Genomic DNA, 25493 nt, shown 5'->3' on the forward strand with positions numbered 1-25493 from the left:
TTGTCACTATAGCTAAGATCAGTAACTCGTTACATACCATGGATCAAGCTTGCAGTCTTGTTTTCTGTGTGACTTGGTGCCACACAGGAATAGCCATTGTATTTAATTAATTGCAAAACGCACTCTAATCTTGGTGAGATAATTTTGATAAACAAATGGTGACATCAGTTATCTCGTTGGATTGGTGTACAAGTGGAATATAGGCCCTCAAGTGCTCTCTGTGGCCTTTGCGGTGATTCAGTGGAATTGTGAACTGCATTATAAACATCTTTACCATTACATGGAAATATTTCACCTAATTTAGGGTTCAAATTTTCCCAGCTGGCTGGAATGAAAGCCCTGTTTGTGCGCTGGTCATTGAGTCCTGAGGGGGAGTGTTTCGGGACAGTCTGGATTGAATTATTTAAAATAAATAAATAAATTTAGAGTACACAATTTTTTCCAATTAAGGGGCAATTTAGCGTGGCCATTCCACCTACCCTGCACATCTTTTGAGTTGTGGAGGTGAAACCTACACAAACACGGGGAAAATGTGCAAACTCCACACGGACAGTGACCCAAGGCCGGGATCGAACCTTGGACCTAGGTGCCGCGAGGCAGCAGTTCTAACCACAGCGTCACCATGATGCCCCGTCTCGATTGAATTCTTGATTGAAAAAGAGTCAACAGCATGAAAGCATGAAACAAACCTCATAATTCAGCATCATTGGTGTCTGAGTGAAATAACTAAATTAACACCATGGGTGTAGCCAGTCTGCTAAATTGAAATCCAAATTGGTACACTAGAAGATGTTCCTCAGAAGTTAAAGTTGCACTAACATCTAACACAGCTAAACCTAATAATGGCACAATGGTTTAGAACCTTAGAATCTCTACTGTGCAGAAAGAGGCCTTTCGACCCATCGGGTCTACACCCAACCTCTGAAAGAGCATCCTACACAGGCCCACGTCCTCACCCTATCCCCATAACCCCACCTAACCTGCATATCTTTTGGACTGTGGGAGGAAACCAGAGCACCCGGAGGAAACCCATGTAGACATGGGAAGAATGTACTAACTCCACACAGACAGTGGCCCAAGGCAGGAATTGAACCCAAGTCCCTGGTGCTGTGAGGCAGCAGAGCTAACCACTGTGCCATTGCCACATTGAAACTGCACCAAGCAAGTAGCCATAAATGGTAATGATTACTATTTAAAATTCCTATTGTGCTTGGGCCTGGAGTGCAAAACGTGTTGGATTCAATCTAGAAGGTTCATTCATAATACCGTTACATTATACACAGTAACCTCTCCAATCTGGAAATTATTGTTCAGAAGTACCAGTTGTCTGGAAATCCTTTGAGCAGACCCAAGCATTCCCTTGGTGTCATCTACATCATTTTAGTACAGGTACTTTGGGAGCATACATGTGGAAGTTACAATATTTGAATAAATAAAACCATTTTTATTGCTGCTTATCACTGTTTGTTTCAGGTAAATATTTTTATCTGTAATGTTTTCCAGTTCTTTCACTTGTGGCTAGGTATTATATTCTATAATCCAGAAATTATTTGGTCCCAACCATTCTGGACTGGAGAGGTTATACTGTATGTTGCTTTGAATACTGTGATATATTCACATATCTAACAATGTTGTTTAAAAGGCAAGAAACCTCAAAACAATTCGAGGCATGTGTGGGTGGTGCTAATCAAAGTTGGCTGTTTTTTTTGAGGAGTGAAGTGTTATACTGTGTAACACACTGGCCTGTAATCTCCTGGTGCCCCAGCGTCAAACTTGGATATGTTGGGGAAATCCCTCTTGCAAATTCCCAGGTTAAGTTTTAGATGGCAGTTGTCCAGAAGCCATAACATTCCCTGGACAATCGCACTGCGCTGGGTATCGTGACAAAGCAATTAAAATCGCTAACTTTGATTGGTTCTGCCGATCCTACAGTGCAGAAGGAAAGGTCATTTGGCCCATTGGGTCTACACCAATCCTCGGAAAGAACACGCCATCCAAGCCCACTCCCCCGCCCTTTCCCTTAACCTAACCTACATCTTTGAACACTAAGGGCAATTTAGCATGGCCAATCCACCTAACCTGCACATCTTTAAACTGTGGGAGGAAACTCAAGCACCCGAAGGAGACCCATACAGACGCTGGGAGAATGTACAAACTCCACATGGACAACCGCCCATGGCCGGGATTGAACCAAGTCCCTGGCGCTGTTAGGCAGCAGTGCTTGCTACTGTGCTGCCGCAGTGTGACACTAAATATTACTCTGAAAGAGTACCCCCCCCCCCCCCCCCCCCCCCCCCCCCCCCCCGTCTCGCCTCCGACAATGGGACTGTTAAACTCATCTGCTTTATGGAAGGTAGCGCTGTCCTCCCCTTCACTGTTTACATTTCGGCGCTGGAACCAGGATGCGCTGCGCTTCCTGAATCTCACCCAGCCTGAGTTGGGCAAGACAGGCACTTAAGAATTTTAGCACAGCTAAGTCGGTACGGACTGGCAGCACACCACTGATTGCCAATCCGAGTAAGTTATGGTCCATTGTGTTATTTTGCTGAAATGGAGTTGAGTGTAACGTGGTGCGTTCATTTAAGGTTCAACGGTTGTTATGATTTCCTGAAAGGTGAACTACTCGTGATCCTCTGGTCACGTAGAAGTCAGCCTAACTTGGTTTTTATTTTATACTCAGGTGTGACTTTAAGCTTAAAGTTAATTCAGCACCAACTTTGGTTGCTGCAAAGTTTGCTGTATATACAGGTTACCCAGTGGTTCAGATGAAGAGTCATCATCCTGAAGCATTTCTCCCTGCAGATACTGCCATACCTGCTGAGTAATTCTGGCATTTTCTGCGTATATTTCAATGTTTTAATGTTCTCCATCTTGCAGACGGGAATGGCCCAGGTTCAATCCTGATCTGTGTTGAGCAGGCTGGTCACAATCCAATTACAAGTATAGAGGGTAAAATAGGCCTTTGTGTGGATGCAAAGTTCGAGCAAGATTGGACTGTTTTGCTGCGATGCTCCCACCCCAAATTCAATAAAATATATTTGCGGCCAGAGTAACCCGCATTGATCTGGACAGTTAAAAAGTGTAACTGGTGCCATGAAAAGGAGTCAACATCATCAGAAAGCAGAGAAAATTGATGAGGAAAGAAAATGCTGCCCAAAATATATTTATCTTATAAATTATTTGATCAAAATGTTAGGAGAGGAAAGGTAGTTTTAAGGGATTTGTATTGGTAAACATTAAGTAAGATGTAGTTTTAACTGGGTTTAATGTTTATTTGCCTGGAAGGGTAAAACCTGCAGATAGATTAAGGACTCTTTGGCAGGAGTTTGAAAAGCATAATTCCTTAAATGAATGGGGAACTTGTGACTTTTAAAAGTTATGAGAGTGAGGAAAATGTGGATCCAAGTGAGGAGGTGTGTAATTTAAAACAAAGTGACTGCAACATGACTCTTGCAATGGCTAAGTTTTGTTTGGGAGTAGACAATATAACCTGGGGTAATTGAAAGAATAGTGAAGCATTTAAATATACAAGAGTTGTCAGATAGACCAAGTTCTTTGAATAGTGAGGAAATTGAAAGTTCAATTACAAATGAACCAATTTTCTTTAAAAAAGGAAAGAGAAAGAAATAGGAATTAAGAAAATTGAATTGGACAAAGAGGTAAAAGACAAAGAAATAGAACTGAAGAAATTTGAAAGTCAGGAAAAGCAAAATGAAAGGGAAAAAGAAAAGAGACAAAGATAATTTGAACTTAAAATGTTGGAAGTTAATGCAGAGACACAAGTAGGTTGAGGAAAGGCGTGCATCTAGACATAAACCTAGCGGTGAAATGTTTAAACATAAACAAGCACATCCAAATTTTGAGGAAAAGGATGTGAAGCATTTTTTATTTATTTTGAAAAGTTAGCTTAACAGATGAAATGGCCAAAAGAAATGTGGATATTACTTTTACAAAGTAGATTAGTAGGTCGAGCTAGTGAGGTGTATGCATCATTGTTGGAACAGGTAACTGTAGATTATGATGTACTAAAGTTATTCTTAGTGCATAAAAGTTGGTTCCGGAGGCATACAAACAAATTTTAAAACGTAGGAAAACAGTCTGGACAACCTTGTATTGAATTCAACAGGGTGAATCAAAATAATTTTGACGGTTGGGAATAAGCGTCGAAGATGGAGAAAACCTACAAAGCCCTTGGAGAGGTGATTGTTTAGAAGAAATTAAAGATTTGCTTCCCTTGTTTATTAGGATGCAGGTTGAGAAACAAAAAATAAAACTGCTAGATAGGCAGCAGGGCTAGCCGATGATTACGTACTGTCCATAGCACTAAACCTTTTTCCGTCTCCTTTTTAATATGCAAACGTTAAAAAGGGGAGGGTCAGATGAAAAGAAAACTAATAGTCAAGAAAGAGATGGAATATTTGGAATGGTGAGGAAATTTCACTTCTGATCAAAAGGAAGGTCCTGAGGGGGGGGGGGGGGGGGGGGGGGGGGAGTGACAAGTGGAGGCCTAAATATTTCCATTGTAACAAAGTGAGACACATTAGGGTAGATTGTTGGAAATTAAATGGAATACAAATTGCAGTAGTAGAAGGGGATGCATCTGAAAAGGAAATGGTAACCTGTAGCAGTGGTGCAAGTGAAACATGCCCTCTTAGAATCAATGAGAAAGTGTGATAGATCAGAGAATTATTTGAGTACTGGTGAAGAAGTCAGGCCATCAGAGGCTATGGAAGTTTTGTTTCAGAGGCCGAAGTATTCCCTTACTCATCTAACAAAATATGTAAACAAATTAAAATTTTGAGTTACAGGAGCAGATCAATCTTTGATGGCTGATACAATTTGTATTTCAGGAGATTTTGTGACAGAAAAAATATTCGTAAAAGTTATTAATAGAAGGGATGAAACTGTTTATTTGTGTAAAGTTATTTTAAGAAGTAATTTTATAAATAGAAATGTTGCCATGGGAATTGTTCCTAAATTACCTATCGGAGGAATAGATTTCATTCTAGGTAATGATTTGGCTTGTGGAGGCAGTTATGTGATGACAAATCTATTGCACCAGGCAGTTGATCATAATCTTAACAAACTTGAAAACCACAATGGAGAAAAATGAGACACTTATTGCTGATTCCAAGCAATTGAAAGAAACCCTGATTCACACACAAGATCAACTTTCACATATGAAAAAGGAGTTTGTGAATGAAAAGAGAACGGAGGAGAACAATTGAGAATCAGTCGGGGAAAGTGCAACATTTGACTGTGGACTTTAGCTATCTAAAGGATAAACCTGAAAAGGCAAACTTGGCAAAGGTTGATCTTCAGTTAAGAACTTCAAGCATCAGAAGCTTTTTGGAGTATCGTGGAAAATGCCTTAAACAAGAAAGAGGAGGTTCTGGTTAGTCAGAATAATTGGTTGAATGCAGAATTTTAAAAAAACAAAGCTAGCGAACTGATAGAACTTCATTGTGATACGAACAATGATATTTTGGAATTTCCAAGCAAAATGGATAGTGGGGGGGAGAGAGAGTAACGGCGGATTGTAACTTCTGATCTTTCTCATGTTTAATGTTCTTTTTTAAAAATAATTAGTGGTCCACTCTGGGATCCCCTGCCCAATTATAACACTAACTGGGACTAATAGTAATAATTGACTTTCAATGTTGGAATTTTCACTTGGAAGGAAGAGGGAAATTTTGACCCTACTAAATATTTAGGAATGTACAGTCTCTGATTAGCCTATCAAATGATTCTCTTGTGTCAAGATGTAACTGCTATTCATTTTGTGCCATCTATAGGTATCAGGTATTCTATAATTTGAAGGTGAACAAGTGTGCCCCAGGGAGTTCCCAGAATTCCGTTTCTCCCTGTGGGCAGTCTGATTTCCACTTGCACTTTCCCTGAACAGCATAAAATGTTCATTTTCTACAGCGCCTTTGCTACTTGATTTACTGGCCGTTATATCGCAAACTTTTATGCTTAATTTTTGTAACAATCAACCTTTCCTCTGGCCAGTTAAGCTCAGGTGATTAGACCATGGTGCTAATAAAGCCGAGGACGTGAGTTCAATCGCCATACTGGCCAACTAGTCTTAAAGCAAGCATGGCACATGCAGTGTGCAGTTCCAACCGTTTGGGGGTGGGTTAGCTCAGTTGGCTGGATGGCTGGTTTGTGATGTGGAACGACACCAACAGCGTGGGTTCAATTCCCTTACCAGCAGAGAAAACACATGAAGGCTCTGTATTCTCAATCTTGCCCCTTCCCAGAGGTGCGACCCTGTGGTTAAATCATTGTCAGTAGCTTTCAAAGGGGAAGAACAGCCTATGGTCCTTTGGGGCTGTGGTGACATTTTTAATCAATCTTTCAAAACAAATTGAATAATGATGTTTTGAATAATGAAATAAAACATCATATAGGTCATGCAAAGAAAAAACCTACAGGAATTCTGGTATCATACAGATAATTTTAGCTTTGGCTAATTTTGTAAATGGTTGAACATTTTAAAATTTTTGTTTCTTCCTCGAACTGAGTCAGCTTTGCTTTTAATAAACTTGCCCTTTTGCTCATGATGCCTTGTATGGGTATAACTAACTGTAGCTTAGGTTTCAGAAAGCAAATGTACAATGACATATCCCTGCTAATTAACATAGGCTGAGTTCCACGGTTGACAAGGCTGCCCTCACTGGGGAAAAGGCATAAGTTAAAGAGCGTGGCTTCCCTACTTACTAATAATCTTTATTAGTGTCACAAGTAGGCTTACATTAACACAGCAATGAAGTTACTTGCACTCTTGCGCCGAGGTAAATTTCCTAAATGTGCTGTTTGCCTATTTACAGTGGGGGATTACCTCAAGTGCCTCTCTGGTAAACTTTTTACTGAAATTATGTTTGAGCCATAAGATGTCTGTCTTGGCCATCAGGATCCAGCAGCCATTTTGGCACAGTCCAAGATAATTGCTTTTATCTTGCTCTGAGGTAATTGTTGATGTTTAGCTTGATCAAAGTGATTTTCTTCATTAATGTACCTAGATTATTATTTTAATCTAATTTAGTTTGGTCGATGGTCTATTTATCATCTAAACAAAACCACATTCGGATTCATCTACCTCTTGGTAATAATTTACAATTACCGTTAATTGTTTTTATTTTGGAGCTGTCATCTTGTATGTACTGCTTTCGCTTCATCCAGTGTTGGACAGGGCACAGGGTTTTAAGTTAGCTAGTTTCTGGAGCTCAATTTCACTCTTACAGTTTGGCATATATTTGTGAAATGCACCTTTTATCAAATTGTTTTATATTTCTGTGGGAAGTAGAAGAGAGCAGATAAATGTTCATTTCACAAGAATGTAACTTCCTGGTCAATTATATTCTACTACCTTCTCCATAGTTCTCTCTATTTTGAAATGGCTGGTTAGAGACAGGCTGTCAAAATTGTGGTGCAGCACTTCCTCCACAGTAATTTTAGAGTTCCATTTCAATGTTGCAAGAATTTGCTAATCATTATTTGATAGGGGTAGAGTATACTTGAGCTATGTCGCGCAGGAAGGTTTTGATTCAGTTTGACCACTCTGCTTAGGTAATTGATCTTGCCCATTGTAGCTCAGTGACGCTCAGATTGGACTCGTATCTCGTTAGTTTTGGAGAAGAAAATCTGCGAGGTACCTCATTGCTAGTCAGTGTGCACGAGCTGGAAAATGCACTTAGGATCAAGCTTGACTAGAATGACCTGAGAATTGTCTAGCGGCCCAATAACCAATATTTGGGTTCAGAAATGAAAATTTAGCATGCATTGTCTTTCTCCATTCTTCCTACCAAAATGTCACACCTCACATTCCTCATTGAATTTCATCTGCTATGCGCCCATTCGAGCAGCTTCTCCATGGCCTTTTGAAGTTTATGGTAATCTGCTACACTTCCAAGTTTCACGTGCTGGCTTTTATGCACTTGAGTACTGGTTGGCTGAGTGAGGGTGCTTTCGGAGTTGGATGGAAATGGGGAGTTAGGTGGAACTGAGAGAACAGGCTACAAGAGTGAGAGCTGCTTGGTAAGTAGTGGGTAAGGTGGGCAAGTCTTTGCAACTTCTATCACTTTTACAATTTGAAAATCAGATTTGTGGTTCGTAATCTGCATCTGTAATAAATGCGAGGTTATCCACTTTAGTAGCAAAAACAAGAAGGCAGACTAATATCTGAATGGTCATAAATTAGGAGAGGGGAATGTGCGAGACCTGGGTGTCCTCGTACGTGGGCAGCACAGTAGCATTGTGGATAGCACAATTGCTTCACAGCTCCAGGGTCCCAGGTTCGATTCCGGCTTGGGTCACTGTCTGTGCGGAGTCTGCACATCCTCCCCGTGTATGCGTGGGTTTCCTCCGGGTGCTCTGGTTTCCTCCCACAGTCCAAAGATGTGCAGGTTAGGTTCGATTGGCCATGATAAATTGCCCTTAGTGTCCAAAATTGCCCTTAGTGTTGGGTGGAGTTACTGGGTTATGGGGATAGGGTGGAGGTGTTAACCTTGGGTAGGGTGCTCTTTCCAAGAGCCGGTGCAGACTCGATGGGCCAAATGGCCTCCTACTGCACTGTAAATTCTATGATAATGATAAGCATGCAGGTGCAGCAGGCAGAAAAGAAGGCAAATGGTATGCTGGCTTCGTTGCGAGAGGTTTCGAGTACAGGAGCAGGGAGGTCTTGCTGCAATTATAAAGGGCCTTGGTGAGACCACACCTGAAATATTGTGTGTGGTTTTGGTCTCCTTATCTGAGGAAGGATATTCTAGCAATAGAGGGAGTACAGCGAAGGTTTACCAGACTAATTCCTGGGATTGCAATGCTTTTAAAAAATATAAATTTAGAGTATCCAATTATTATTATTTTCTTCCTATTTCAGGGGCAATTTAGCGTGGTAAATCCACCTAATTTACACATCTTTGGGTTGTGGGGGTGAGACCAATGCAGACACGGGGAGAATAAGCAAACTCCACAACAGACAGTGACCCGGGGCTAGGATCAAACCCAGATCTTCAGCGCCATAGGCAGCAGTGCTAACCATTGTGCCACTGTGCTGCCCACCTGGGATGATAGTACTAATGTACGAGGAGTGATTGAATCGGTTAGGATTGTATTCGCTGGAGTTCAGATGAATGCAGGGTGACCTCATAGAAATCTAAAATTCTAATGGGACTGGACAGGGTAGATGCAAGGAGGATGTTCCTGATGGTGTGAGTGTCCAGAACCAGGGGTTACAGTCTGAGGATACGGGGTAGACCTTTTAGGACACCGATGAGAAATTTCTTCACTCAGAGACTGGTGAGCCTGTGGAATTCATTACCACAGTTAGTAGCTTAGGCCAAAACATTGTATGGTTTAAAGAAGCAGTTAGATATTGCACTTGGGGCGAAGGGGATCAAAGGATATGGGAGAAAGTGGGATTAGGCTATTGAGTAGGATGATCAGCCATGATCATAATGAATGGCGGAGTAGGCTTGAAGGACCGAATGGCCTCCTGCTCCTATTTTTTTCTATGTTTCTGCACCCTTGTCCAATTCATTAATGTATATCAAAAACGGTACTGGCCTTGGTGCTGAACTTTTGGGAGTGCCGCTGTATATCTTCAGTGTGCCTGAAGAAAAGCCATTCGCTGCAAATCTCAGCTTTAATCCTTTAGCCAATTTTTTCCTCTTCTGTCACTGCCTCTTCTGTGGGCTTCAATTATGGTAACTAACGAGCCCAATATGTAGTACTTCATCAGACAACCTTTTGCGAGTCTATGCACACATTAACTGCATTGCCTAATCCACTCTGTTTGTTACCTCATCAAAGAACCTCAATCAAATTCGTCAAACACCATTTGCCCTTGAATCTTGATTCTAAAAGTTTTGTCACAACTGATTTTAAACTGGCTGGTCTGGTCTGTAATTGCCAAGTTGATCCTGCACCTTTTTTTTTACTCTGGATGGGGCGTGGAATAGAATTGCCTCCGGAATTCCTGCAGTGCCTACCCGTGTCTAAGGAAGACTGGAAAATTGCAGCCAGCATCTTTCCAATTTCTACCCTTGCGTCCCTCAGAAACTTATTATGTGTCCCATCTGAGCTGGGTGACTTATCTACTTTAAAGCACTGCTGGCCTTTCTAGTACCTTTTTTTTTTACTTTTACTGCCTCCAATTTCCCAACTACCATCTAATTTATCATAACCGTGGCAAAATCCTCTTCCTTGGTAAGCATTGCAAGTGCTCATTCAGTAATTCAGCCAAACCTTCTGCCTCGACTAATTATCTCCATTTTAGTCTGAATTGGCCCCGCCGCTTCTTTGACAACCCTTTTACTGCAGGTACACCAACAGAATACCTTTGTATTTCATGATGTGTTAATCGCCACTGGGCTGGAGGAGGGGTGGGGTAGGGGGGGGGGGGGGGGGGGGGGGGGGGGGAGAATCAGCCAGGGTCTCTGCTCCCAAATATTGATCCATGTCTTCTGTTGTTGAATGAGTGTGTGCACTGGATCAAGCCTAATTATACTGCGTTGACATCTCCTCAACCACTGTTGCATAACTGAATGACGCATTTCACTCTGGTCCGAGTGCCCACGTGAAAAACAGCCATTCTGGCAAGGTGCAAGGAAAATTGGGGCTTGAAGTGTGAATAACCAGCACCGTGGCACACTTTGGCGTCTTCAGGGCGGGAACATTGAAGGTGCGATTTGTAATAAAATTTCAAATCAGTCATTGGAATTTCTAGAAACGACTACAAATTTGTTTGATGAAGGAAATTTCTAAACCTCACAGGCTGCTCATGAGAGGAGAGATTGCTTGTGAAATGCTCATCGCTTCTCTTTTATGCTTGAAAGCAAGCAGCTCAAGGGATTTGCTAAAAAGCCCACAAAAGAACATTTCCACCCTTATTTTGTAAGTGCTAAGTATTGTCAGACTGCTTAGCTTTTTATGTTTTGACTTGTGCAGCATTCTGGCAAACTTGGATCCATCTCAGTTAATGGAGAAGCCATTAAATACTGCCATCCGGTGGTCATGATGTGCACTTTATTGATTCTAGCATCTTATTGAATACGTACATGAATACCTTAGTTTTGGAATTTGGTTAAAACTATAATAGACTGTTGGAATAATCTTGAGAGAATGCCTTCAAAACTGCTTGATTTCTTTATCTGATTACAGCATGTCCTTCAGAAATCTGAATAGTAATTCTGTTAAATGCTCTTCCCCCAGCTTTCTGTAAAAGTGGATATGTGATGAGCAAATGTTTCTGGTCTATGACCAGTAATTGTGGAACAATGCATATCTGTTCCCAGGATATATACAATATATATCTGTTCCCTGGTGATGAGATTGTGAAAGGTGTTTGAAAATAATCTTGGTGCCAAATATTTATTTCCCATTTTGTCATTGTATCTTTATTTCCATAATTTTTCTACCCTCTTGTCGTCTCCTGCAGTTATTGTCTGGGGTTCTGTCCCGTGGATGCTGGGTCATCTTATCTTGGGTCTCTTTGGGCCTATGTAACCGTTAATGAGAGAGTACAAGCACTGTGCTCCCAAATCCTTTCCAGTGACCTTTTGGCTAATCAGAAACAAGTGTAAAGGACATTATAACAGCTGGAAGGGGTATGGGGAAAGAGCAGGGAAATGCACTAGGTGTTGAAAATGAAATGAAATGAAAATCGCTTATTGTCACGAGTAGGCTTCAATGAAGTTACTGTGAAAAGCCCCTAGTCGCCACATTCCGGTGCCTGTCCGGGGAGGCTGGTACGGGAATCGAACCGTGCTGCTGGCCTGCTTGGTCTGCTTTAAAAGCCAGCGATTTAGCCCATTGAGCTAAACCAGCCCATCACATATGCTCATCACATATCCACTTTTACAGAAAGCTGGGGGAAGAACATTTAACAGAATTACTATTCAGATTTCTGAAGGACATGCTGTAATCAGATAAAGAAATCAAGCAGTTTTGAAGGCATTCTCTCAAGATTATTCCAACAGTCTATTATAGTTTTAACCAAATTCCAAAACTAAGTATTCATGTATGTATTCAATAAGCTGCTAGAATCAAAAAAGTGCACATATGACCACCGGATGGTCTTGTTGCTTCTTTGGAGAGCGAGTGCAGACAGGATGGGCCAAATGGCCTCCTTCTGCGCTGTAACAATTGTGTGATTCTGTGCAAGAGGTCCTCTGGATCCACCCGGCCAGTCCCATTGAACTGCCCAGGAAGGATATTCCCTCGCTGTCTTCTCCCTGCCGTCATTTCCAGTCTCTGCTCACCATTTCCCAACCTGACAGCACTCGATCAAAAAATAAGTTGAGGAAACAAGTTGAGATGGCGATTGAACCAGCAACCTTGCAGCTTTGTAATGGCTCATGTTAACACTTATTCCACACCACTGCACTGCCCCATATTAAGTTTTTGAACTCCTACAGGAAGCACCAAATCTCTCAATGCACTGGCGGTAATATGCTGCCTAATATGAATCTGTATCAACCATGAAATACCTTACTCCAACTTACCTCTACTAATGATATTCTGAAAAAATGCTGTGAAGGGGAGGAAACCTGTTACAAATCACTGGCTCAAATCTACTTTTAATACGAAAAATCAAAGAATCATGGTTCATTTTGCATAGCCTTAAGGGAGCTGAAAGTATTAAAATGTACCCTTACCCTAGTGAATTTCAACAGTGACAAGGTTAAACTTGCAGGATTGATGAGTTTCTGTTTCCGCATGGTGTACCTGGCCAAAAAAAAAAACATTGCAGCGATAGAAAAAAAGAGAGAAGCAGCCAGAAATACTGTTTGTAACCCATGCCTGTGTATTGCTGGACTGAACTGAAATCGCGCTTAACGTTTTATTTTTGTAATGGACATTGGTGGTTTGTATTCCTTTTTATAAAGGTGAACAGATCCGAATGAGCATCATATCAGAATTGCCATGTAATTCATGTCCCCTAAGTTCTCAGATCTGCGATCCGCTCCCATCTTCTCACTGCGTCATCTTAAAGTGTGTTGGAGATTTACGAACGGTTATAGTTGTAAATTAATTTTGTATGCTAAATACGGCCTTGTATAGTAATTGTCTAATTTATATGTAAATCACAAATCAATTGATGCAGGAAAACACAATAGTGCTAACAGCGAGGATGTTAGTGGACCAGAAATTAATCCACCTCTGGAAGTTCTTTAAATTTGCTGGGAGCAAGGGGGTTACCATGTTGCTGGGGAAGCACATTATTTGTCCTCATTCTTGTTCCCCTCCCCCAGTTGTTTAATGTGCAATGTAAGATTTGAGATTCTGCCCTAATGTTGCTGGATGCCATAAAGTCACTGCCAATTAATTGTCCACTGCATATGAATTGAACATGATGACCTAGTAATGTTTGGGGCAGGAGATCATTGATCCACCTAGGCTCCCATGCTAAGCTGGCCGCCAATGTTCCTTACTGTGATTATTCAAACTTTACTGTCCTGTGTATGATGAATTCATCTCGTCCTTTTTTTAAAAACGTCTCATCATTAAGCAGGTGGGTTGCAGACTGAGTTGTTTTGCATCTGGAGCATGGACTTCAATCCTGTTCTCCGGCCCTCTCAGGTGTACCTGTGAATGTGCAAAAATTGAACACTTTTATTTTTCTTTGAAACAACATTGAAAATTGGCAGTCTTTGTTGCAAAATTATGGAATCAAAGGGGGTCAGGTGAAGCTGTCCAAGCCTGCTTGCCTGGATAGGACGTTGAAATGTAAACCATGTTGTTTTTTATAAATGTTTTTTATTCAGTTTTCATGTTTTATATTGAACAAATTACAAATTGTTAGAGAGAGAAAAAAAAACACGCAAAAATTAACATATATATTTACAGGTGAGCATCTTCGTAGTAATAACTGTGGCCTCCCCCTCTTTGCCGGCATACATATTTTACATTCCCCAACATGTTTATTGGCATTTATTTAGTTTGGTTTTGGGCCTTAGCTAGCCATCAAACCCCCGTAACGAGCCCGTAGCCCCCCCCCTCCCCGCCGGCTACCTTCCCCCGACTATTCTTCCTCTTGTACGTTGGCCACAAACAGGTCCCGGAACAATTGCATGAATGGCTCCCACGTTCTGTGGAAGCCGTCGTCCGACCCTCGGATGGCGAATTTGATTTTCTCCATTTGGAGAGAATCCGAGAGGTCGGACAGCCAGTCTGCAGCTCTGGGCGGTGCTGCTGACCGCCAGCCAAACAGGATTCTACGGCGGGCGATCAGGGAGGCAAAGGCAAGGGCGTCCGCCCTCCTCCCCAGGAATAGATCTGGCTGGTCTGAAACCCCGAAGACCGCCACTATCGGGCATGGCTCCACCCTCACCCCCACCACTTTGGACATAGCCTCGAAGAAGGCTGTCCAGTACTCCACAAGTCTGGGGCAAGACCAGACCATGTGGGCGTGGTTGGCCGGGCCTCTTTGGCACCGCTCACATCTGTCCTCCACCTCCGGGAAGAACCTACTCATACGGTTTCTCGTTAAGTGGGCTCTATGTACCACTTTTAGTTGCGTCAGGCTGAGCCTTGCGCACGTGGAGGTGGAGTTGACCCTATGCAGTGCTTCGCTCCAGAGTCCCCACCCTATCTCCATCCCCAGGTCGTCCTCCCATTTCCTTCTTGTTGCGTCCAGTACGGTGTCGTCCCTATCTACCAGTCGGCCATACATGTCACTACAGTTCCCTTTCTCTAGGATACTTGCGTCCAGTAGGTCTTCCAGTAGTGTCTGTCGTGGCGGTTGTGGGTACGTCCTTGTCTCCTTTCGTAGGAAGTTTTTGAGCTGCAGGTACCGTAGCTCGTTCCCCCCAGCTAGCTGAAATTTCTCTGTCAGTTCGTCCAGTGTTGCGATCCTGTCGTCCGTGTATAGGTCCCTGACTGTCAGTGTCCCCCCGTCCTGTCTCCACCTTTTGAAGGTGGCGTCAGTCAGTGCTGGTTTGAACCTATGGTTGTTGCAGATGGGAGCCTTGTCCGACATTTTGTTCAGGCCAAATTGCTTAAACCATGTTTTTGGGACATTCCTTTGAAGGGACATTAAAAAGATGCAACAGATCTCCACTGGAGGTAACAGCTACAATTATCTAAATGTCTACAAAAACTGATGCACAATAGCTGCACAATCTTAGGAGCTGCAGAATGAAATTAAGGGGGCTGAAGGAAAATCTTATCAGCAGTTGCAAATGACTGAATCAAACCCCATTGTGCGTCAGTGCTAATGCCATCGGGGACCATTTGTTTGGGCAATGAAAATACCAGGCAAGCATTATGGTCACCTTGCAGAAACCAGCTAATGATAAACATTTATTAACACCCCTTGAGGGCAGAGGGAGACGGATGTAAAGGGTGGAGATCCCTCCCAGCAAATGAAGAATCCTTCCTAGAAATTCCCTAACTGGAAGAGAAGTGATGGCTATCCTTTTTACCTGCTATGATGAATATAAGAAAATGATCATACTTGACCCAGGTTAGAATGGATATAGACAGTATAGAGGTAGAGCTGTGATTAAAGGTGAGATAATCAGTGATTGTTACAAGTTCTGCTAATGGATATTAAAACAATTTTACCTATTACAGATAGAGAGCTAATGTAATGTTGTTACAATTTGAGCCTGGCTAAACAAATCAAGGCACATCGTTTTACAAGAGACAAATGAATGCTGTCTGCTTTGAGTGCAGCTGGTGTAGCTAATGGGGAAGGGCCAGATCTGTCTGGATAGAGAAGTTGTTTCCCGGGTTCTAAGCTGAGCAGAAGGTTTTCAGCTTCGTCCTTAATTTTTAAAAAAAGGTTTCTCTATCCAAGGACTCTACACCGATAAGCAAGCAAAACCTGGTTAAAGTATACAAAACTGGTATTTGAAAAATATGGGTTGCTTAATTGGAATGTAGAGGCAGGTTTCAGGAAATGAGTTAAAATAATGTAACTGTTAAAGGTCACATGACCTCAACCAAATTCAGATTGTGAGTTCTTTTACTCCCAGAAGCAGGGAGGCACGGACCAGTCTGCAAACTAACCGGTCAAGAGGGCCCATCCTCAAGGAACTCTGCCTAGCAACCAAACAACCCAGGCAGTAAGAGTGTGCCAATTCAATTTCACCTGCAAATCCATGTCTCTGCTAGATTTGGCCATGACTTTGGATCAATGGAAGTTGGAAGCCTCTGGGTTTCCAGACAAAGAACCACAAGGGTTCTCCATCCAGGCCTGTGGTGCATGCATTTTTAAAGGACTGAAACTTGGATACGTGATTTACTACTTGCTAATAATCTAAATGCGTGCTTTGTCTTAAGAACCCATCCTTGATTGCGTGTATGTCTGTGTGCATGGCAGAGTGAATGCATTTCGGGCATTGAGTGAGTAAACATTATCCTTCTGATTTTAATTTAGTCGAAAGCTTGTTTTCCGTTCATTACTGCAAATCGCAACACTGAAAAGCTTTTAAACACTCCCTCTAAAACACACCTTGTTGCAGACAACCAGGAACTGAGGAAAATCTGGGAAAAGTTATCCCACCACCTCCCTCCTTGTCCGTTACAAGTGACTTTATATAGCAAGTGGATGGTGTTCCAATTTCACAATACTTTGACCTGTAAATTGATGAATAAGGAGACCTAGATGAGGAATGTCAAAAAACTTTCAATTTAGGCCTTCAGCAGCCCTCGGCGTAAGGGGACCTTTTTTTTAAAGTCATCTACCTATAGTGTGCTCAAGCCCACATTCCATCAATTTAACACATTCTAATGTACAGCATCACCTGTTACCAAACTGATGCTCCCAGTCTTGAGTGCATTGTACCATTTTCTATTTCAATATATTGTAGCTGAAGCAGGGGCAAATGTTAGGATATCATTTCATAACTGCACATCCCCCGCCAGTCGTTTTCTAGCTGTGTTGTCTTTGCAGGCAGAACTTTTATTTTATGCAGCAACTTTCAAAGTCTTGGGCTACCCGCATATACTTCCTCGCCAATTGGATGCTTTTTTTTCCTGAAGTGTAATTACTCTTATCTTTGCAAACATGATAGCCACTTTGCCTCCGGCAAATGAGATGAATGATGTTGGTGCCGCTGATTAAGAGGGAGTTGGTTATTGACCAAGACTCGGGCTAAGTTCCTTGCTTTTTCATTTACTTTTTTCCCCTTTTCTTAAACAGACCAATTTAAAGTGTCATCGAAAAGACCACCCTCTAATGATGCAGAACTCCTTCAATTCTGCACTGGGGCCTCAGCCCAGATTACATGTTCAAGTCCTGGAGTGGGGCTTGTACCTGTGAACTCCTGACTCAGCCACGAGTGCAACTAATTAAGCTAAATTCAAATGGATGACAAATGCCTACTGCACAAACATAATCCGTGTATGTGCATCTTAATTTCATGCGGATTTCCTACAATTCCTCTGCTTATCCAGACATAAAAATCAAAATTTTTAATCAACCTTTATGTAGCAAGTCACTGATCAGCCTGACCTTTATAAACTCAATTCAAAAGTTTGTGCATTGGGCCTTTTGCCCTTTAATATCAACTAGGCTTAATTATATATACTCGCAAATTAATCCAGGCTTTTAGCATATACACTGCTAGTGTTTGACCCTGAAAGTGGACATCACATCTTGGGCCTTTTGGCTAAATCAAACGTAGAATCAATCAACAGATCTGGTGTAATGCCTTTTCTTGTCACCTTGGCTCAAGTATGTCTCTTGTGAATTGGATTAAATTTGAATTGGGTTTTTTGGAACATGCACGGAAATGCATCAGGGCAGACATTTTCAAACTTAGGGTCGTGATCCACGGTCATTCGTAGCGTTCCCCATCACGGGAAGAACGCCGACCAAAACTGGCTTTCAAGAATGCCAGCCATCCCGCACATGTGTGCTCCCTCAGCTGGATCTAGCAGACCACAGGCCTGCAGCCCCGCGGGGCAGACTGCCACCTCCTGACCTCAGCACTGTCCCAGGACCAGATTATTTTTTTTCAAGAATCAATGGGAGTCTTCCAGCCAGAAGCGATGGCAGAGAGCAGGTCACGCACCCCGTACACTGACGTGCCGTAGCTCTGAGCGCGAAATCACTGAGCAGGGATGCCTCTATTTTGTAGCTGCCAGCAAGCAAGCAACAGGAATGTGTGAAGAACTGAAGATAGATCGTTTTGTAATAAAGGAAGAGAGGGCCAGAGTCACAAACAGACCAGGATCTTGCAATTGGATCTGCTGGGAAAAGCTACTCAGGAGAGTGTCCGACAGGACAAAGCTCTCCTGGTGTGTGTGTGGTGTCCAAAACTCCAGGGTCTCTGGTGAACAAACAATTAAGAAGAAACTCAAATCAGGAACAAAGCAGGTGATGGATGACGCCGTGGGTCCCGAAGGTCGGGCGGCGTGGGCCCCAAAGGTCGGCCAGTTTGTAAAGTGGTTCCGGGGGGGGGGGGGGGGGGGGGGGTTTGAAAAACACTGGATTAAGGGCTTGCCATGTCAACTCTGCGCTTTGGAAATTAGGAAATTAAAAGGAAAATAATTTTTAAAACATTAAATCACATCCCTGATGTTTGAACATCACAGCTTGAGAAATTTAATTTTTATTTAACTTGCCAAAACTTCCCTCAGATCCACCTTGTTTACAGTAATGACCAATGAGCCCCATTTTCTGAGTGTTTATAATGGGATGACCTACTGGCATTGCTGTATGAAAAAGAAAGAGAATGGCATGCCCGGCTGCCACCTTTTGGAAATCTGGTGTGTTTACTGTGAAGTTGCTCGTGTTTTTGTTAAAGTGCCATCAAACCCAATATACATGTGGACATGCCAAGGCAGTGAATCCAGTTGGTGAAAGTCTCGAAGGGGAAGTCATCTCTGTGCAACCATTTGCAGCCCACTTACCACCTGTGGCATGTGTATCTGACCCTTGCTGCAATGAGTGAGAGTACCTGGTATTGGGTACTGTGAGGAATATTGAACCAAAGCAGTGGTTGGGCTGCTACAATTGGGTCCCTGAAATAGGGGAAGGAAAGCATCATTTTAACATTGCTGCTGCATGGCTCTCTCAGCTGTGGCTGTTAATAATAATCATCACTTATTGTCACAAGTAGCCTTCAATGAAGTTACTGTGAAAAGCCCCTGGTCGCCACATTCTGGCGCCTGTTTGGGCAGGCTGGAACGGGAATTGAACCCATACTGCTGGTCTTGTTCTGCATTACAAGCCAGGTGTCTTAACCCACTGTGCTAAACCAGCCCCTGTTAAGCAGAGACCAGATGAAACCCAACCCTTCTGTAGTCAGATATTCAGCAAGCACTTGGTCAAGCCATACATGCATGTTATCATTATTTGTGCAAAGTATCAGGCAACCGGTATTCTTTGCACTGTATTCCAGTAAGGGTCTAAAGAGAGGAAGAGCATTGAATAAGAAATGGGCTAGTGGAGGGGGAGGGGGGGGGGGGGTTGCTTAACAGGGAGATTAAAGGACGGCACGGAGGCACAGTGGTCAGCATTGCAACCTCATGGTGGCGTGGACCCGCGTTCGATCCCGTCCCCTGGTCACTCTGTGTAGTTTGCACATTCTCTCCATGTCTGTGTGGGTCTCGCCCGCACAACCCAAAGATGTGCAGGGTAGGTGGATTGGCCATGCTAAATTGCCCCTTAATTGGAAAAAAGAATTGGGTACTCCAAAAATCTTTTAAAAGGGGAAATTAAAATATTTACAACTTGCCAACTAGTACTGAATCACTGCTGAACAGGACACCCACCCCAATATCTGACCAGCTTGTATTTATTACTGTAAAGCTCTTTTGAAGCTATGACCCAGGTCTGAAGATTTGGATGACACAAAGATAGGCCGAATGGTTAACAGTGAAGCTGAGAGTCTTGGGTTGCAGGAAGACATAAATGGGATGGTCAAATGGTCAGAAAAGTGGCAAATGGAATTTAATCCTGAAAAATGAGAGGTGTTACACTTTGCAAGGAGCAATTTGACAAGGAAATATTCAATGAATGGCCCCACATTGGGAAGTCCTGAGGAACAAAGAGACCGTGGCGTGTTTGTAAAGAAATCTCTGAAGGCAGACGAGCAGGTTAATAGGGTGGTGAAAATGGCTTATGGGACATTTGCCTTTATCAATCGTAGCATAGATTACAAAAAGAAAGGAAGTCATGTTGGAGGTATATAGAACTTTGGTAAGGCCACAGCTGGAGTACTGTGTGCAGTTCTGGTGGCCAATTATAGGAAGAATGTGATTGCACTGGAGCGGATGCAGAGGCGTTTCACCAAGATGTTACCTGGGATGGAACATTTTAAGTTATGAAGAGAGGTTGGATAGGCTTGGGTTGTTTTCGCTGGAGCAGAGAAGACTGAGGGGTGACCTGATCGAGGTGTACAAGATTACATGGGGCGTGGATAGGGAACAGCTCAACTTAGTTGAGTCAACTACAAGGGGTCACAAGTTCAAAGTGAAGGGGGGAGGTTCATGGGGGGGAATTTGAGGGAAAATGTTTTTACCCAGAGGATGGTGATGGTCTGGAACACACTGCCCGGGAGGGTGGTAGAGACAGATTGCCTCACATCCTTGAGAAAGTACATGGATGAGCACTTGGCACGTCTTAACATTCAAGGCTATGGCCCAAGTGCTGGCAAATGGGATCAGCTGCCTTTGATCTGGCAGTGCAGACTCGATGGACCGAGGGGCCCTTTCTGCACTTGTATTTATCTGTGATCCTGTTCACTTCCACCTGATCCACTTATACCAAAATGGGATAACGTTTTGTTTCAATGGCAGTAGGTGAACCAGCAGTGATTTTAAATTATTGTGGGTTTTCATTGAAAACTGATTGTAGCTAGTTCCATGAACCTTCTGCTGTTTATTTTTTGTCGGAAACAGAATGTTTCATAAGAACAAGCAATGCTGGAATAGGAAGAACCCAGTAAACTAAGTTGTTGAATGGCCGGACGTAATTGGAATCTTATGTCAGAGTTGCTCCCATTGTCTTTGAAGCATTATTATTCAAGTCCAAAATATACAGTCCTCTTATTGCTTGTTTGATTGAATTCCTCGAATCTTTTCAGTGCCTGTGAGATTTTTGTCTATCCTATTAAAATATTCCATCTAGTTTCCCCTGTTGAAGGACCTGGCTGAAAGGAACATGCCTCTAGAAAATACTTGATTGCTTTGGAACATGGTAACCAGTCAGGGTGCACCTTTAGAATATTTGTTATTTAATTTGACAAGGTTCTTGGAGAAGTTGGTGCAGTGGCTTTGCCTTCAAAAAGAATTGAAAAGAGGTAGCATCAATAATGAATAGCTTTGTAAAATGAGATTTCATTTAAAAAATAATAATTTTTTTTTCATGTTTCTGGTGTTCAGACTCCATGCTATTGACATGCTGCAGTAGCTGTGGCTTGCCAACCTAGAATAGTGAACAATTGCTAAAGACAGCTGCAATCTTTACAATTTTGGGTTCTGCTAGAAAAATGTTTGTGATATTTTGAAGGCTGCTTAAATTCCTGATTTAGTTATTTTAAAACTGTAATTATTGGAAAATATCTTGCAGGTTTATGGTGGGTGGAAGCAGTGCTTGAGCACAGAATGCAGGTTCAGTGCTATTGTTTCAGTGCAACTACAATGTTAAAGCCTCTTCTTTTATGTGGAGAATTTGACTTTACTTTGGTCGATTGCAGAACAAAGGCAATTAATGTTGGATACTGACAGGAGATTATTTTTCCCTTATTACCATCCCCATGAGGAGTAATCTGGTTTGTTCTGTTGAAAATTGCAAAGGAAAGTTGACCCTAATTAAAATTGTGTGTCTGCTTGAAGCCCACTTAGTGATTGTGTTGGTTTTTTGTTTGTGTCCAGCTGTGCTGCACGGGTGATGCCAGGTTTCACATGCAGGATTTGGGCGAGTGTGTGTTAATGTCTGCTTCTGCAATGGTGTTGCCTTGTGTTGCCAAGTACAACATTTGCAATTTTGACGGGCTGTCTCTGACATTTTGAGGAACTTTTTTTGAAAATTTAGAGTACCCAATTATTTTTTCCAATTAAGTGGCAATTTAGTGTGGCCAATCCACCTAACCTGCACACCTTTGGGTTGTGGGGGTAAAACCCACGCAGACATGGGGAGAATGTGAAAACTCCACATGGATCGTGACCCAGAGTCGGGATCGAACCCGGGTCCTCAATGCTATACATTGCGCCACCGTGCCGCCCACATTTTGAGGAACTTGATGCACGTAAAGGAAAAGTGCCTGCAAAGTGAATTTGCAATTGTTGTTTCTACCTATGTGCCTATGTTAATTTCTGGCCTACTCCATGGACCCAAGTGCAGGCACAGCCAGGTAACCCATCTGAGTCTCTGCTGAAGCTGTCTTAGAGTTGATTAGGATCAGGTGCACCAGTACTCTGGTTTACTTGGCCATCTAACTTTTAAGCAACCCCTTCTTGTGCTGCAATAATCTCGGACAATATTTTGGTGCACCAATATTGCCGTGTTCCGGAGAAAGGTTTTTTGCTTCAATTTGCACTACAGGGTGACTGCCCCAATACACTTTGTCAGTAGCATCTTTGTTCCAATCAAGTGTAGATCGGCCCTTTAATATAATGAACGAGCTTTGGGTTTAGCTTTCAATATCCGTGTATATAATTGAAGTGTTTTTCCGTGGAGTCAAATATTTTTGATAGAAGTATTTTGGTTTGCCTCTCTTATTCCTCTCTTTCTGTATCTCCCTCCTTCTGTTTGCCTGCTCCTTTTTGTCTCTTTACTTACCTCGGGAAAACCTGGTAGGGTAGATAAGGTGGCCCTTAAGGAAGATCCCAAATATGTCCTTCCAGTCATTTCAGCGGAGGGTTCTGTTAGCCAGTGTGAGAGTCCCCTCGCCAGAATTGTGTTTTGGGGCTACACCTGATGATGTTTTACACCCAGGTGGTGACAACAAAAATCTACCCCAAGATGTGCGTGCAATGAATAGGAATTCTAATTTTGAAGATTGTTTGGATTGGAAATACTTCACATCCAAACAATGTAAGTGGGGCTTGCAGTGTGTCCTCAGGCTTTCATTAACGATTAAAAATTTGGAACAGAAATTGTCGCAATGTGACGATGAATAAATTGAGGAGATCGGTTTCGCCGTTTGCTCCAGGGATTAAGCAGATTGTATGGAGCGGAGATCAAAAAGTTATATCGTAGCTGAAGTTCAGACAAGGTATAAAATGGGTGATCATTGGTGATGCATTGAGAACTGTCATTCATGAACAAAAATAACCTGTGCCATTGAAAACCTAAGCTAAATTTAGAATTTATTTCTTTACAGATTCCTACGGACAGATTTTAATTTCATCGATCCTGCATAAGCAGTGTCCAGAAAAAAAATAGCTTCCCAGTCCATTTTGGCGAGCACTCTGACTGTTACTGTTTCAAAGATATGTTGGGCAGCGAGATGCAGGGATGTCACTCCAGGCTCTGCAGGAATAGTAAAGGTTGCTGGTTCACCCGTCCCCCTGACCATATCTTGCTGCTGTCTGGATGTCCGCTGGACAACTTGATATTGCAATGACTTGGACACGTTTGGCAAGCCTTGCTAGTGACAAAAGTATTGGGCCTGGCCCTCCCAAGACTTGAACTCTGCGCCTAGTATCTTATGATTGAACTCTACACTGTTGGCTTGAGTTCCACTGATGTCACTGTTGGAAACTCAGGCAGCTCGCCTAGGCTTGCTTTTTTAAAATAAATTTAGAGTACCCAATTCATTTTTTTTTCCAATGAAGGGGCAATTTAGCGTAGCCAATTCACCTACCCTGCACATCTTTTGGGTTTGTGGGGGTGAAACCCACGCAAACACGGGGAGAATGTGCAAACTCCACACGGACAGTGACCCAGAGCCGGGATCGAACCTGGGACCTCGGCGCCGTGAGGCAACAGGGCTAACCCACTGTGCCACCATGCTGCCCCGCCTAGGCTTGCTTTGTGTGTGGACCTAATTTATCCAATTTAAAACAATGGCCATATACATTGGAGAAGTGAAATGTGTCGGGATGTTAATTTTAACTGAGTAGATTTAAGACATTGTTGAAATTACAATATTATGGAAAGTCCCTAAATTAAATATTATTTAAGGAATTTTGTCCAATGACAACGTAATCATTGGAACTTGCCCCCATTATGGCCAGCAAGACCTCCTCACCATTTTCCTTCAATGGTGTGATCAGCATTCATCGTCTTAAAACTGATGTTTGGAAACTATTCCATTCCAATTGCTGTGAATTGAGAGACTCCCTCACCAGGCCACCGTCAGCTAACCAGAGGTAGAGGTGCATTTTTTTTCGACAGCAGTGTTCTCAATGTTTTATTTTCCTCCTATCCAGGTCAGAACTGTACAGATCTCTCTTTGGAAAAATCAAGCAAGTTGAGGATGAGCAATGATCATCGCTACTGGACCGTTGAACATTGGTTATAATGACACAGAAAAACAGCAGGCTTGATTGTTACCCATTTTCTGCAAGTCAGGATTACATTTCCCAATCGAATTCTGTTCACGGTGAAAAGATTTTTATAAATGTCAGGAACTATATTTTGAGTCTATCCCCAATCCCCTCACCCTGTAACTTGGAAATTGTTATGTTGAACCATTTTGCTTTTTGGTGGAGAAGGGGCATTGTAGCACAGGTTACAGCAGGTAGAAAACACTTGCCCAGCCACCTGTTTACTAGAAGGGAAGAAAACAGTATTCGCTCCCAAGCTTGGATTATCCAAGTCTATCTTTTTCCCAATAAATGTCATATTGCCATTATAGCATATTTATTATTTTTTTTAGAGAATGAGGTGTTTATTGTGAGAGCAGCAGGGCTGACCTTTTATACAAGTTATTGATATCCTCACACTCGTGACATATTTTCTACAAATACACTTTTAAAGCTAATGATACTTGGAGCACGAGCTACAGGAGAGCGTGGTGTGCAAGGAAGTGATTAACTGACTTTCACTAATCTTGTGCCAAGCTTCTCTTGTATTTTGAAGTACGGCCATCTCATGATGGATTAAATAAAATGTATTGCTGTTATAGTACGATGCTGGGAGTAAAGTGAACTTTTGCACAACTTCACGTGCATTGTTGAGTAGGCTACATTGAAATGTCCTGCTAAAATAAAGACTCTTGCTCCCTATCACCAACCTGGTGGAGTGCACTGATTTTTCTGGCAGACTGCAGCGTTTGCTTTGAAGGTAAACGAGCACCTTTCACTTGTACTGGAATGTAATATTTTAGCACCTGTAGAAATATTTCTAATGCCAGCCTGGGGGAAGCTACAATATAAAGCAGTGTGCTTAGACAGAGCAAAGTGATCCCATAAGAAACAGCTTAGATTGAGGTTCTGCAGTCCCGCAGCATTCTGTCAAGAGTGGTGATGGATAACTAAAGATCAGATAGAAATTCTTCAATGATGGCAAAGCAGTGTGTCATTGGAAAGGACATCTTTAGACACTCTAGTGGATGGTCTCGAGCTTTGACAAAGGGTCATCTGGA

The 25493-nt window shown here is 42.4% G+C and overlaps 1 protein-coding gene across 1 annotated transcript in view; it reads left to right on the top strand.

The window, feature by feature from the left end:
* aatf (apoptosis antagonizing transcription factor) overlaps window positions 1-25139 on the top strand; it is a 115402-nt gene extending 90263 nt beyond the window's left edge. The window contains exon 12 of the mRNA XM_038814268.1: window positions 24337-25139. Within this exon, the coding sequence (XP_038670196.1) occupies window positions 24337-24394 (58 nt within the window). The 3' untranslated portion in view covers window positions 24395-25139. The remainder of the gene's footprint in view (window positions 1-24336) is intronic.
* Window positions 25140-25493: the final 354 nt, after the last annotated feature.

The sequence above is a fragment of the Scyliorhinus canicula genome, chromosome 12 (genome assembly GCF_902713615.1).
Source record: "Scyliorhinus canicula chromosome 12, sScyCan1.1, whole genome shotgun sequence".
Taxonomy (NCBI): domain Eukaryota; kingdom Metazoa; phylum Chordata; class Chondrichthyes; order Carcharhiniformes; family Scyliorhinidae; genus Scyliorhinus; species Scyliorhinus canicula.